Source organism: Drosophila sulfurigaster, chromosome X (assembly GCF_023558435.1).
Source record: "Drosophila sulfurigaster albostrigata strain 15112-1811.04 chromosome X, ASM2355843v2, whole genome shotgun sequence".
NCBI lineage: Eukaryota > Metazoa > Arthropoda > Insecta > Diptera > Drosophilidae > Drosophila > Drosophila sulfurigaster.
Genome location: NC_084885.1, coordinates 9,566,445 through 9,581,077, shown reverse-complemented (window position 1 = coordinate 9,581,077; position 14,633 = coordinate 9,566,445). Strand labels below are relative to the sequence as shown.

At 38.7% G+C, this 14,633-nt stretch overlaps 1 protein-coding gene across 2 annotated transcripts in view; it reads right to left on the bottom strand.

The window, feature by feature from the left end:
* Positions 1–2,431: 2,431 nt before the first annotated feature.
* LOC133849236 (transcription factor Sp9) overlaps positions 2,432–14,633 on the bottom strand; it is a 38,974-nt gene continuing 26,772 nt past the window's right edge. Inside the window, exons 2-3 of one of the 2 annotated variants that reach the window (XM_062285172.1) lie at positions 5,410–5,789; positions 2,432–5,249 (exon numbers count right to left, since the gene is read on the bottom strand). In XM_062285172.1, coding sequence (XP_062141156.1) covers positions 3,599–5,249; positions 5,410–5,789 — 2,031 coding nt within the window. In that variant the 3' untranslated portion in view covers positions 2,432–3,598. The remainder of the gene's footprint in view (positions 5,250–5,409; positions 5,790–14,633) is intronic. The other variant, XM_062285173.1, reaches the window with a different exon arrangement.

Genomic DNA, 14,633 nt, shown 5'->3' with positions numbered 1-14,633 from the left:
AAATGTATAAACAAAATTTGTGGATTTTTTCAAGATGCTTTTTTCACTAGCAAAATATCTCCTCAATAAATGCACAGAAAAAAAACTTGTTAAAATGATGAAAAAATCTTTAATCAAGATTATATGATGTCAAAATTTAACAAAGAAAATCAAGATCAAAATTCTACAAAACATTTTGATTAATTTCAAGATTATATTTTTGTTTTATGAATAGAAAAAATCTCAAAATTCAACCAAGAAGGCAAAAACCTTCAGGAATTTTTAAATAAAATAAAAATAATATTTTTTCTTGTGTTTTTTTTGTACACGATTTATAATAACATTTACGTATGCTGCAAATATGAGCTGTAGACTCAAATCTTGAATCTTCTGCTGTCAAATAAATAAAGAATACAGTATATTTTAATACCAAATATATGTTAATTTCGCTTAGAAGTTAGGGAAAAGCTAAATAGCTATATATAAATGTATATATTATATTTAGTTAGTAACATTTACGAATGTTGCAAATATGAACTGAAGGCTCAAATTTGAATCTTCTGCCGTCACAGAAATAAAAAATTCAGTATATTCTTATACCAAATATATGTTAATTTCGCTTCGAAAGCTAAACTCAAAGCCAATAGTTATATGAACTAAAAAAAGATGGGACTAAGAAATACTCAAGAGCGTAAGTTAAACGGATACTCACATTTCTTATAGTAATTTATGTATTTGCTGTGAAGCATTTGCTATTCATTGTCATGGAGACATTGCGATTGCTAAACATATGAACATCGTTGGCCACCTCCCTCTTTAAGTTGAATCCTCCTCCCCCACCCCTAAGAAAAACGAAAATAAATGCACAGCTTAATCTACTCTTAACGCACACACACACACACAAAGAGGAAAAAGGCAGAAAAAATCAAAACCAATCTGTACTCACTTCAATTTCAATCTGTTCGTTCCCTTCTTCTTCTTCTTTTGGACCCTTGGAAAACATCTCCCCCATGCCGTGATTGTCTGGTAACGACCCCAGCTAAATCTACGGTAATAAAATTTAAATCACCCAAAACAAGAGTCAACATACAAACACACACACACATAGACACAGAAGCCAGCGATGAGTTTTGTCGTAAATAACGTAACTGGCGAAACCAAAGCAAATAGCGTTGAGCATTCAGAGCGTTAAGCGTTTTTCTACCCATGACATTTTTGTACGCTTACGCTTACGGTTAAGTCGTTAACGACAAGGATGGTCGGGCGGGGGCCGCCCACGATGACGCCCACTACGCAGTATACTATATACCAAATATAGTATTCGGTAAATGTTAAATAAACTGTCTCTGTCTCTGACTCTGCACTCCAAAAATGCCAAATGTCACCCTCTTTATAAGGAGGAAATTCCCCTTCTCGTTGCCTTTTGCCTTTTGCCACCCATCACCCCACTTCCAACAATGATCCGGTCGGAAGTCCTTGCGTCCTTGTGTCCCTGCATCCCCGATGATGGTCATGATTGAGTCTAAACATATTTTACGCTTACCACCCATTTTTACCATACTTACCAGCATAATTTGGGAATTTGGGAATTTCGGTTGCCCTTGCGAAAGATGCAGATACAGATACAATTTCCGACAATCGTCGACAAATTGATTTTTATTGGGAGGCAGGCACTAAACACAAGCTTCCAAACACAAAAAAAATGAAAACAACAACAACAGAAATAGAAATAGAATATAATGAAATTGTGTCCTAAATAACTTCTTTTTTTTTGCATTTATTTTAAATTGAAATTTATTTTTTCTTCAATTAAAACTTTTGAAATTTTGTTAAATTGTGTTAAAAAAAAAAATAAAACATATGAATATAATTACATATACATATATATAAATATAATATATTTACTAAAAGATGCAAAGTGTCAGCTAAAATCGATTTGTGGTCGTTTTGTTTTAATATTTATTTTGTTTTCTGGTTTTGAAGTAAATCCTATAAATATTTACTTAATCGTATGGAAATTAATAAAACAACAAAAATATTTAGCACTGAAAAAAATGTATTTATCATATGGTTTTTGTTTTGTTTTTGGTTTTTATTATTATTATACGGATAGCAAAAATAAAACAAATAACTAGATTTATTTTACAAAATGACGCTAAGTACGCAACACTAGAGAGAGACAAATTTAAAGAGAGCGAGATAGAGAGGACTGCATAAAATACAAAGAATTGAATTGTTTCCATTTTTTTATTTTATTTTTATGATTTTACGATGTTCTCTAATCTGTCTAGTTAATAAGTTGATGTATAGAAAGAAGTCCTCTCATCTTTTTTGTGGGTTTTCTTTCTTTGGTTGTCCCTCTGCCAGCACCCAGTTTTCTAAACATTTTTTCTTTTCTTTTTTTTTAATATTTGTTTTAAGCACATCCAATTAATTTAACTTTGAATCGATCTTTGTTGATTTTTGTATTAAGCAAAGCAATTGTTTTTTTTTTGTTTTGTTTTTAGTTTTGTTTTTTTGTAACCTTATTTAAGTTATCATCAAAATTGATTTGTTTTGCCTTCCTTTATTTGGACTAGAAATATTAATTTAATTATATATATATTTATATATTTAATATATTTTGCGTTTTCTTCTTCTTGTTCTTCTGCATTTGTTGAGCTTGCTTGTTAATGTTTGTCATCAACCAATAATAAGACTCTCATGTAATGAAATCAGATTTCGCATTTGTTTTTTGTTCGGTTTGTTTTGTTGTTTAGTTTCGCATTTTATTTTATTTTGTCATATTTCATTATTTGTATTCAGAATATAATATATGTATGTAATATTGATGTATATATATAATAAACGTTGCTGTTTTTCTTTCTTTTCTTATTTTTGCCAATAGATAATTCTTTTACTTATGCAATATTAAAAAAAAAATTACATCTATGTGCTAGTTAAAAAAAAAAATTATCAAAATTATTTTATTTTGCTTTTGCGCTAGCAAGAACAATATTTGATAGGTTCCATATTTGAGAATCATTTACGATTTAGACATAAATATCTATATGTGTGTGTGTTTAGACGTATTATTAAATATATATATATATATATATGCGTATGTATAGACATCTAGAGACATGTTAAATACATATATACAAAAGTTATAAACTGAATTGTGACACACAAAAAAAAAAAAAGTTGACAAAAAAAATTGTATTCGTCTTGCGAATTGATTTGCAAATTGATTGTTATTAATTAAGTAGCTGATAAATAGCTGATTATACATAACAACACACACATATATACATATATATATATATATATCGATCTATGTACACGTACACATATATATATATATATATATACATATATATATATGGTAAAGTATCTGCCAGATACTTTTCGCTCTCTCGCTCTGTTTGTTTCGTCTAAAACCTAAGGACTCGACACGTACAATTACAATTACAATTACAATTACATACATTCAATATAGTGTAGTTGTTTTTCATTTCATTTTCATTTGCTGTCGCATTTTCAATTGTTATTTTTGTTGAAGCAGCTCAAGAAGCAATTTGTGTGGCAACCAGGAACCCATTTCCGCTCAATTGGTGAACAGAAAGGGTCCCAGCGAACCTCAAACCATCGGCGGCTTGATATCGACCAGGGCGCTGTGATCGAGTCGATGATCCAGCCCTGGACTGGAGGCCGATGCGCCTGTGACCAGGTGATGATGATGGTGATGTAAATGCGTGTGTGGATGGGAATGTTGCTGCGAGAATTGCTGATGTTGTTGTTGTTGTTGTTGATGTTGTTGTTGTTGATGTTGTTGCTGATGTTGTTGATGTTGCTGTTGCTGTTGTTGATGCTGTTGCTGCTGTTGATGCTGCTGCTGCTGCTGCTGCTGATGCAACATCACCGGCGAGCCGCCCGCGGCGACCATCTGGTGCGGCGTGGCCAGGTGCAGACCGCCGCCCAGCAGGCTGCTGCCGCTGCCGCTGGGCGTGCTTGAGGCGCTGTGCGCGTGCAGCGAGGTTGGGGTGCCGGGATGGCTGCCACCGGCTACCGACCGATTAGAGCCAGCAGCAACGGGGCCGTTGCTTGTGCCGCCGCCATTGCCATTGCCGCCATTGCTGGCTCCATTGCTGCTGGATGCGGAGCCACCCCCGCCGCCACCAACGGCGCCCGTCTGTTGGCCACTGGACGCGCCGCCCAGCCCGTTCGACTCACCCGACTGATTGGCGGGATCCTCGGAATCGCTGCACGACTCCGAGGAGCCCTTCTTAATGCCACCGATGCCATTCGGGGCGGTGCCGTTGTGGGTCTTCACGTGCTTGGCCAGATGGTCGCTGCGCATAAAGCGCTTGTTGCACACGGGGCAAGCAAAGCGCTTCTCGCCGGTGTGCGTCCGCAGATGCCGCTGCAGCTCGTCGGAGCGTGTGAAACGCTTGCCGCAGAACAGCCAGTTGCACACAAAGGGACGCTCGCCGGTGTGCCAGCGCAGATGCGCCTTCAGATGCGACGTCTTCCCGTACACCTTGCCACAGCCCGGAATGTGGCACGAATGGATGTTCTTCTTCCGCAAATGCACCCCAGCCGGACCCAAACGCTCCGCCTCCTGGCAGTTCGGGCAATCGCATGTGGCGCGTCCCGCATAGCGACGCTGCGACCGCGGCGATGGCGTCGATGGCGACGATGTTTGTGGCGAGGCAGCGCTCGCTGCTGCCGCTGATGGCGAGCTGTGGGGCAACGAGAAGCCACCCACGCCCACTCCGACGCCCACGCCCTGACCGGGCAGCATGCTCTTGTAGGTGTCCTGCAGCAGATGCTGACCGGAGCCCAGCAGGTGGGCGGTATTCGAGAGCGAATGCGACAGCGCCGAACTGTAATCGCTGCCAGCGGCGGCGGCATTCGCATAGTTCGCCATCGTCGAGTGCATCCCTGCGGCCTGAACAGCTGCGCTCCCCATGTCCAGCCAGCTGCCGGCGGCCGCAGCGCTGTGCATGTCCCACCAGCCGTTGACGGAGTTGACGCTGGCCGCTTCGGCTGCTTTGTGCGAGACGGCATTGAAGGGCCAATCGTAGGGATGGCGTGAGTACACCGATCCAAAGGGGGCGCCCTCCACCTTCCCGAGTAGGCCTTGGTGCATGTGATGATTGTCGGCCACCATGCTGGCGGTGGAGGTTGCGGTGTTGGGAAAGTACAGATCGCTGCCGTAGGCGCTGGCTGCCGGTGAGCTGCCGACGGCGGCGCACGACGAGGCCAGAGGTCGACTGTAAGGATAGATACTGAAATTACTCGCAAGTTGTATAGGGCGAACTGCATGAGGGATGGGGGGGACGCGTACGCGTATGCGACGCTTTCGTTTTTCTTGTCGGCAACGCACAGTGGTGCACATCGCAATGTGCTCAAAGGTGCACCACTGTGCGACGCCGTCGCGCTGCTTACCTAGCTGTGATGTTCACCATCGTGCTGTTGCTGCTCGCACTCGATAAGATGCTGCTGCTCCGTGTCCCTGCCTGCCCGGTGTCTCCTCCTCCGCTGCCGCTGGAACTTGAGGAGCTGGCTGCTGAGATGGCGCATGGTGAGTGCTGGCCAACGCTGCTGCTTCCGCTGCCGCTGGCCGCACTGCCTCCGCCTCCGCCTCCACCTCCACCTCCACCGGATGTGCCACTGTTGCCCGCTGCGGGCGAGTTGGGACTCTTCTTCCACGGATGGAATCCTTTGCCCACAGCCGCGTCCGCGAGCGGCGGCGGCGATTTGTTCGACAGCTTGTTGCACTGGGCGGCCAGCATGGCCAGCGGAGTGCCGCGCAGACTGGGATGATCCTGCAAAGAAGCAAATTTCAGTTTCATCAATTACGGGTTGAAGTGAAGAAGTCATCTGTGGATACATCTGTGGAGTGCATGTTCGCTCCTTGATTTCAATACAAAGTTCACTCTAAATAAGGTGAACATATAAAATACAAATAGATGACCTTGTTTCGCCTAGAGAAATACCAAAGCTAATATAAGCTTACTTGAAATGTCGAATTTCAATTTAATCCTAAATTTCTGGGAATTCAGACGTACTTGGCTCCATAAATGTTACTAAAAGTTGCTGCAGCTGCCTATTTTCAATAAATACAAAACAGTCTGGTATTTTATTTATGAAATATACCGAGTTTATATACCAAAAAATACTACACATTTATGCCAAAGGCTTTTTTCCTACATCAATATAATCGTATACTCAAAACATTCAGTATTATACAAAATACCAAATTAATATACCAAAAAAATACTGAAATATACCGAAGTTTTTTTTTTCCTAAATCGATATATTCTTACATTGGAAACATTTCATAGAGAACAATATACCAGTTTAATATACCAAAAAAATACTAAAATAAACCTAAGGGGTTTTTCCCCTTAAATAGATATACTCCTACATAAAAAAACTTACATAAAATACCGAATACAAATTAATATACCGAAAAAATACTAAACTACACCTAAAGATTTGTTCCCTTAAATCGATATACTCTTACATACAACACATTCCATAGACTGAAAAATACTGAATTAATATTGTGCAAAAATACAAATATATACCGAATCGATATACTCTTACACTTAAAACATTCTATACTACAAAGTACAAAATATTTTAGATTGTCAACCAAAATAATTATTATCCTATTATTTAAAATTAAAAAATTCTGCAACTAACTCGATTAATTATATGGTATGCTTGATTCATTTAGTTAGTTTTCATCTAAGAAAACTACATATTCAAATCGTTTAACATATTAATTGCTTCAATTTTTTCCAATAGAAAAATGTTCAATTTGATTTTACTATACTTAATCTTTACACTAAATTGTTTTGTGTATCTATCTTATAATTTTAATTCGAGGTGTTCATAATAACAGTGTAATTACATGACAGCTTGTCAAAGAAAAAAGTGAAACAATTAAGTTGATTGGAAATTTTAATCATTCGCAACAAATGAAATGATTATAAGTTTTTCTTTAAAGTGTTCTGTTTTTTATGGTTTTCAGATTTCATTTAGCTAGAATTTCTATAAATTCTTTCACTGCACTTGGACTTGTTCAAGTACGATTATTTTGCATAATTAAGCAGAGCACCTTTTGCACAGATTTGCAAATTATTTAAATACAAATTCGTTATGCTCAATTTCGCTTCCTGTTGGCTGTTGGTTGCTGGTTGCTGGCTGTTGGCTGTTGGCCACACCGACATCAACAGATTTCTACTCGAAATGCCGCCGACCCACAAAATTAATTCGCTACGTAAATCAAATACAAATTGCGCTTTTTATGTTAAATGCGACGCATTTTTACGGTCTATTTTCTTGTCTTCTTTATGCAGCAGAACACAAAAATACGGCTACGTGGCAACTGTGAGACAGCACAGTAGATGCAGTGAACACCCGATGAAGTGAACTTTCTCTAGAGACAAAGGAAAAATATTCAGTATATATTTTATATACATATATATATTTTATATAGTATATTTTTTACAAAAGTATGCAAAAAAGGGAAGCAAAAGTGTATTTTTTGTTCCTCAGTATTTTAAAAAAGGAAAAAAAATATTCAGTATATATTATATACTAATATACTGAAACATTGTTAGTTATACTTTTATATATTCTTTTACAAAAGTATGCAAAGAATTTTGCAAAAGTGTATTTTATTTTTCGACAGTATTTTAATATACTAAACATATATAGTAATTAGGGAATTATGCTTTATACTGTCCGTTAAATTACTAAACAAGACTGGCATAAGAATAACACGTCAAATCGTAAATCGTAAGAAAAGTATTAAATAAATCGAAATCAAAGAATCTAGATAAATTCACTTTCTGAACAGTTGCAGTTGAAACAAATTCACCAATTATCTTCAGTGCTGTGAATCTCAAGATTTCTCGTGTCCTTTTCATTGTACATCTGTTTTGTTGTTATTGTTGAGATATTCAACTTAATCAATTTCCATCTGTTTATTATGACATGATTGACGACGGTCGAAGCGGAACTTTGGGCAATAATTGCCAAGATTACCAAATCCCATTTGCTGGCTGTCGTTGATCCTTTTGCTAATTCCCATCAAACATATTGCTGCGACAGCTCAACAACATTCGTTTGACGCACCCCAAAAAATACAGTAACAACAACAGCAATGAAAAAAGAAAAGATTGTCAACAAAAGCAACAAAACATTAACAGGCAACATCGTGAAGAAGAGGAAGAACTGCAACCGTAAATCGAGAGAGGTAAAAGTCGACTTGGCCACTTTTTGCTTTTGTTTTTGGTTTTTGTTTTTGTTGGTGTGTGTGTGTGTGTTGACCGCCCAGTAGTCAAGTGGCTGTCTGGCTGTCGAGCAGAATTAAGTTAATAGTTTCTGTGCAACGATTTACAGTTGTTGCCTAGTTGGCTTTACCGTTGTGCCTAGTCTTCAAAAGGAGAGCGAAAAGAAGGCAGGAGGAGGAGCAGAAGGAGGAGCAGTAGCTACGAAGGAGGTATAGCCAATGTTGACAACCAGCAATCAGCCGTAAGCCGAAAGCCGAATATCGAGGTCGCGGAAGCTGCTATTTGTCGGATAATTTCTCGGGGGTCGCCCTACTATTGTTGTTTTTGTTGTTGCTGTTGTTGCTGCTGCTGCCCACCAAACCAAAAACAGTTCAACTTAACGGCCAAGTTGCATTTCCGCATTCGCTCAATCATGATTGCAGGGGACGCTGTGTGAGTTGGGTGTGCGCTGCTGATTGGGCGGATAGACATTCGGATAGACGGATAATCGGATAATCGGATAGCTGGTTGCTGTGACTGTTTTGTGCGCCCAGCTTCAGCCCCACAGCCAAGACTCGAACCCCAAGTTCGACTTGAACCCCAAAGACAGTGTCTGGCATTGTGGCGTGCAATATGGTAGACAGGTGCCACTGTGCCCCGCTAGCAGTGTAATGACATTGCAGCCTCACACACACACACACACACACTGAGAGGGATGAGCCTGTCTTTGGTTCAGATCAGTCTCAATCGGTGCTGTCTTCGTCTTCAGCTCTTGCAATGAAGGCCACCGTTTCACCAAAATTCGATAGCCGAGCCAAACGAAGCCAAAGATCAACTCGCACCACATAATACATAATTGGAGCAATTTCAACGTCGTGCAACTGCGCCTCTTATATGTCTGTGTGTGTATATGTGTGTGTGTGTGTGTGTGTGTGTGTGCTTAAGTGTGCAGCATGAAAGTTATGGAAAACCAGTAAGGATGCTCTGGCATTGAATGATCGACCAGCAGATACCACTTGATCATCTACAAAAATGTTCAAATTAGTATAGATATGATTGATCTTATTTATATTCCTAATTTTTGTTTGATAATATAATAAAATATATGCAACATATTAATATTATAATATATATTTTCCTAATTTTTGTTTGATAATATAATATAATAAAATATATGCAAAATAATAATATAATAATATATATTTGTATGGTTTGAAATTTCAATCAAAAAATATGAAAAATGATTAGGTTTGAATTTCTTTTTTTACTGCTTATTTATTATTAAATTTTAAAATAAAGTTTGAGTCTTTTAATGAAAAATACATAAAAAAAACTTAGAATTGCATTGGCATTAAACATAATTCCCAATACTGTATAATGAACCTTTACAAATATATTGTAACAATAGAAAGCAGTAATATTGCAATAAGAATTTTACAAATTAGTAAAGAAAAAAAAACATTTAATTAAAATAATAAATTAACTTTTCAACTGACACCCGATTGATTTAATGCGATTTAATGAATTCCACTTTAAGTTAAACCCACGAAAAGATCATAAAATTGTTGAATTCGTAATGCATTTAAAGTGATCATAGAATTGCATCATATCGTAAATCAAGCATTTGAATTCAAAAGAATTTGCATAAAATGGGTGCAACACGGAATGGAAAACATAAAAAGAGAGAAAGAGAGAGAGATAGAAACCATGATACCCACTTGCCAGCATGCAATGTTTACAGAGCAGGCTAGTTAGTCAGTCAGTCAGTCAGTCGTTCAGTTAGTCAGTCAATCAATCAAGTCTTTGAAAATTAAAGTGTACAGATGTGTGTGTGTGTGTGTGTGTACGTTTGATTTGATTAATCGTTGAGCGCGCGGGAAAACAAAATAATAACAAAACGCCACTTCAATAATATGTGAGTAATAATAATATCTTTTATTTCAATATCAATATACGCCTCTAATCTCGCATAACGTGAGCTATGCTTAGCTTTTCTGCCCCACAGGGGGCGCCACTGAGGCGCCATCGAGTCGACCTAACGCCATCCGAATTGACCAAATTAGCGAAGCGCGTCGCTGTTGCTGTCCAACTGCAACTGCAACATCGGAAAAGAACAAGAGAACACACAGAGGGGAAAAACAAAAAAAACCGAAAAGAGAAGCCTAATCCCAAAACCGAAGCGAAGCGAAGTGAATTGAAAAGAGGACGACAGACAACAACAACACACATGAATAATGAATTGTTTTCCAAAATTTATGTTATTGGCAATGTTAAACAATGAGCCAAGAGAGCCAGAAGAGAGTTCTGAAACTGTGTCCAGTTCTCGCTCCCACTTCAAAGGGCAACGCTTCGGGCCACATCGAATTTAGATTTTTTATGTTTTTATGGTTATTGCCGACACGCTGCCTCAGCCTCAGTCGCAGTCGCAGTCGCTGCCTCAGTCAGCGTTTCGCTGCACTTTGTTGCACTCGTTACTCTGCAGTTGGTCTCCCCCCTCTCGCTCTCGCTCTCTCTCACGCTGTCTGTCCGTCCGTCCGTCTGCCTGTCTGTCTGTCTGTCTGTCTTTCTTTTGTTCTCCCACTCACACGACCGAGTGCGGAGCTCTTAAGCGCCAACACCTGCTGTGAAAATTATGACACCGCCTCCGATTGATACGCGCAACTTGTTGTCGGCTATCGCACAAAAGGTGCTGAACCTGCAGCGCCGTCGTTGATAGCGCCCGCTGTGACTGTGACCAGCGACTCTCAGTCTTCCGACCTGCCTGTTGCTCTTACTGTTGTTGCTCCCTCAGCTAGACACAGTAATTTGCTGCCGCCACCGCCAGTGCCACCGCCAACGTCACCGCCATCGCCACCTGCTGTGCTAACCGAATTTGTTTAACTCACGCCTTGCTCTGATTGGCTTCCAAATGACAATAAACTGCCTTTCATTAGCCAAATGCATTTTCCCCCCACCTACGTTTTCCTCTTTGATATTCCGCACAACAAACACTCGTAATTATGTTTGAAAATACTCCAAAATTTTAGTTTTCCACTAGAATTTTAAGAACTAATTAAGAAAATTGGAAACAAAAAACTAGGCGACACTCTAAAGTTTGAGCACGCTTTTTGAATTAATGTTTTAAGCTCTTTAAATATTACCTACTCTGTGTTTAAATTGATAGCTAAGAAGTTAAACAACATTTAAATACATGAACTATGAATTATTATTTTATATGGAATTTATTTACGTCAATCGTAAAAGTTGATAAAAGAATATAATTTGGAATTACAAATTGATTGATAATTTAAAATATAATATCACAAATAATACATACAGATATAATAACAAGTAAGAAAACTACAATCGAAAGCTAGCTATTTTGAATAAAGGCAAAACTTTTGCGGTATTATTCTAAAAATACACCAATTAAATATACTGAAAAATACCATAATCTAAGTTTGGTATATCGATAAACTATTACCTTCAAAATATACAACAGGTATTATTCTAAAAATATACCGAATGAATGTACTAAGAAATATCGAGGTCTATAATTGGTATATTATCACATCACAAATATACAAGAAAGGCATAACATCCAAGAAAAATATACTGATTCAATATAGTACAAAATACTAAAATACTATTACAATATACTATTACATTCAAAATTTACCATTTAGAACAAAATATGTCAGATTGCCAACCCAAGCAGCTAACCGAATGATTATATCGCTAAGATTTTTGTCATTGGTCGAGAATATAAATACATAATTTATGGGATATGCATCCTTCTGCCAGTTACATACACAACAAACTGTAGGCACAAAGTTAAAATTCTCTTCTACGCTATGAAAATCGAATATACAAATATGAAAGATATTTGAGAGCTAAGTTCACCGACGGCTGCACTTGAAGTTGCTTGTAGAATGGACTCAAAAGGTTAAATCATGTTGACACAATTCTCTGTGTTGTTGCAAAATATTGCCGAGTGGCAAAACATGTCTAGGAAATTGGAAAAACTAATTGAGAATTAACAAACCCAATTGTTGCAGACATGTGTGTGTGTGTGTGTGTGGATGGGATAAATGTTTCGGTTGCAACTCGCTAAACTAGTCTGAAAATAAATGATTTACGGCTATCATTTATTTTAATGGCACTTTTCTGTTTTGAATTAAGCGTTTTCAATTGAATCAATCGAAATGGTTTAGTCGGAAGCGCACACATTAGTTGAAATGATTCTTCAAGGCGTATCTAGAACATGTATCTTGTATCTCGTATCTTGTATCTCGTATCTTGTATCTCGTATCCATGTGTGTAAAAGTTGGGGTAGTAAAATCGCCAAACTTTGTGGCACAGTGTAACAAACACTCAAAGGCAATCAAAGCAAAGCAAACTCTTCTCAACTCTCAACTAGCGCACAAATTTTGTTGGTTAGTTTGGTGGCAACATAAAAAAGTAAAAAAGTAAACTGCAGTCAGGCTGCAGATCGTAACGGCGCCAATGTACACATATAAAAGCGAAGAAGAGGCAGTAAAAAGTTAAACTGGAGGCAACTGCAATTGGCAATTGGCAATGGCAAAACTTGCAGAGCTCCCAGCTCCCAGCTCCGAGCTCCGAGCTCCGGATTCACAACCAGCCACAACCAAAACAGGGTCTGCTGGTTGGCTACCCAAATACGCGACCCGCCACACAGATGAGCCAAAAAACCAAAAAAAAAAAAAAAATACAGAAACTAAATGGTGTGGTGTAGAAATTGTGGTGCTGTGGAGCCAAGTCGAATCAAGCCAAGCCGAGAGTTTCATAGGCAATTAAAAAGTTCATTTTTATTTCAGCAGTCAGGCAGAGAGAGAGAGAGTGTGAGAGAGGGGAGATGGCGACGGCGACGGCGACGGAGGCCTGCCAGCTAACCAGAAGCCAAAACATTGCCATCCTCTAGCCCAAGGCAATTTTTGAAGGACTCTCTCTCTCTCTCTGTGTGTGTGTTGACTGGGAAGGCTGAGGCTGAGGCTGAGGCAGAGACCGAGGCTTAGGCCGAGTCATTGCCATTAGCATGTAAAGTGTAAACTAATGGCTTTGATTTTGGCTGCTTGCTGGCTGCACAACAGCGTGGGAACTGCTGACTAACTCTGCTGACGATGGTGCACAGCCAAAAGCCAAAGCCAAAAGCAAAGGCAAAGGCGATGCCAAAGATGGGAATGGAAATGGGAATGGCAAAGGGAACGAGCGAGCTGCTAGCGAAGGGTCAATGTGGAGCACGGTTCAACTGGTATCTAAGAAGTTTAATAACATAAAAACGAATCGCACACAGAAGTTGGCTAAATCAGCGACTTCTATACTACATATACTATAATGTGCTGCTCCTCAGACAAAGTTAAAGTTTGAAAACTGAAGGCAGCATCCGTGCGAAAGGGTTTTGTTGACTCCTCTGTCTTTGTCTCAGCGTGGTCCAGAGTTCCTTGAAACTGGTCCTGTTCGTTGTACGTTGTTGGCTTGTTCTCGATTGCCTGGATGCTCTCTTATAAGTAAGCCATACACGAAAACTCATTAACAATGACGCAGCCGCTGCAAACGGGCCTCGAAAAAATAACAATAACAACAGCAACAAAAATTAATGGAGTTTCATCATAATTTTATTTCTGTTTTTTTTGTAGTTTGTATTTTTTTTTTCTCTGTTTTATCTGCAAGGCAAAAGCGAGCCTGTTTATTGTTGCTGGCGTTGCTGTTGTTGCTTTTTTTTATTATTTATTATTTTTGCGAAATCTTAAAAAGCGGAATCGACTCAAGTCTCAAGTCTCGAGTCTCTGAAGTCAAGTCTGCGCCAGAGATAATTACGGCTCCGGCTTGGGCCCCGATATATAGTATGCAACACACACACATGCACACACACACACACACAGACATATGCGTGGCCACCGTTTTGTAGCCATAACCCAAATTGATGAAGTGCATTAAGGTGTCTTAAATGTGCGGCAACAGCCCAAAGTCGACTCTCCAAAGCCGATCCCGATCAAAACCAAACCGAGCCGAATAAGAACTCTTTACTCAAGCCTGATCGATTACGAAATACCCTGTGAAGCAGTCCGATTGATCCGACTGATGAAGCTCTAAAAGCTCAAGGTATGGAATCTGACTTAAAAAAATGTACTTTAATTGAAAGGAAATATCGAAAATGATATTTAATATATTGAACTCAAATATTTTTCAATGTTTATTACTTTATCTACTTTTAAATTTAAAATATATATATTTTTGTTTTAGAATTTACAGCGATTAAACAATTAACAATTCTGAACCAAAATATTCCCTAACGTTTATTAATTTGTTTAATTTTAAATTACAAAAAATTTGATTTCAGTCTTTGTAGGTAAACATTTATATTACTTCATATTATTATACCCG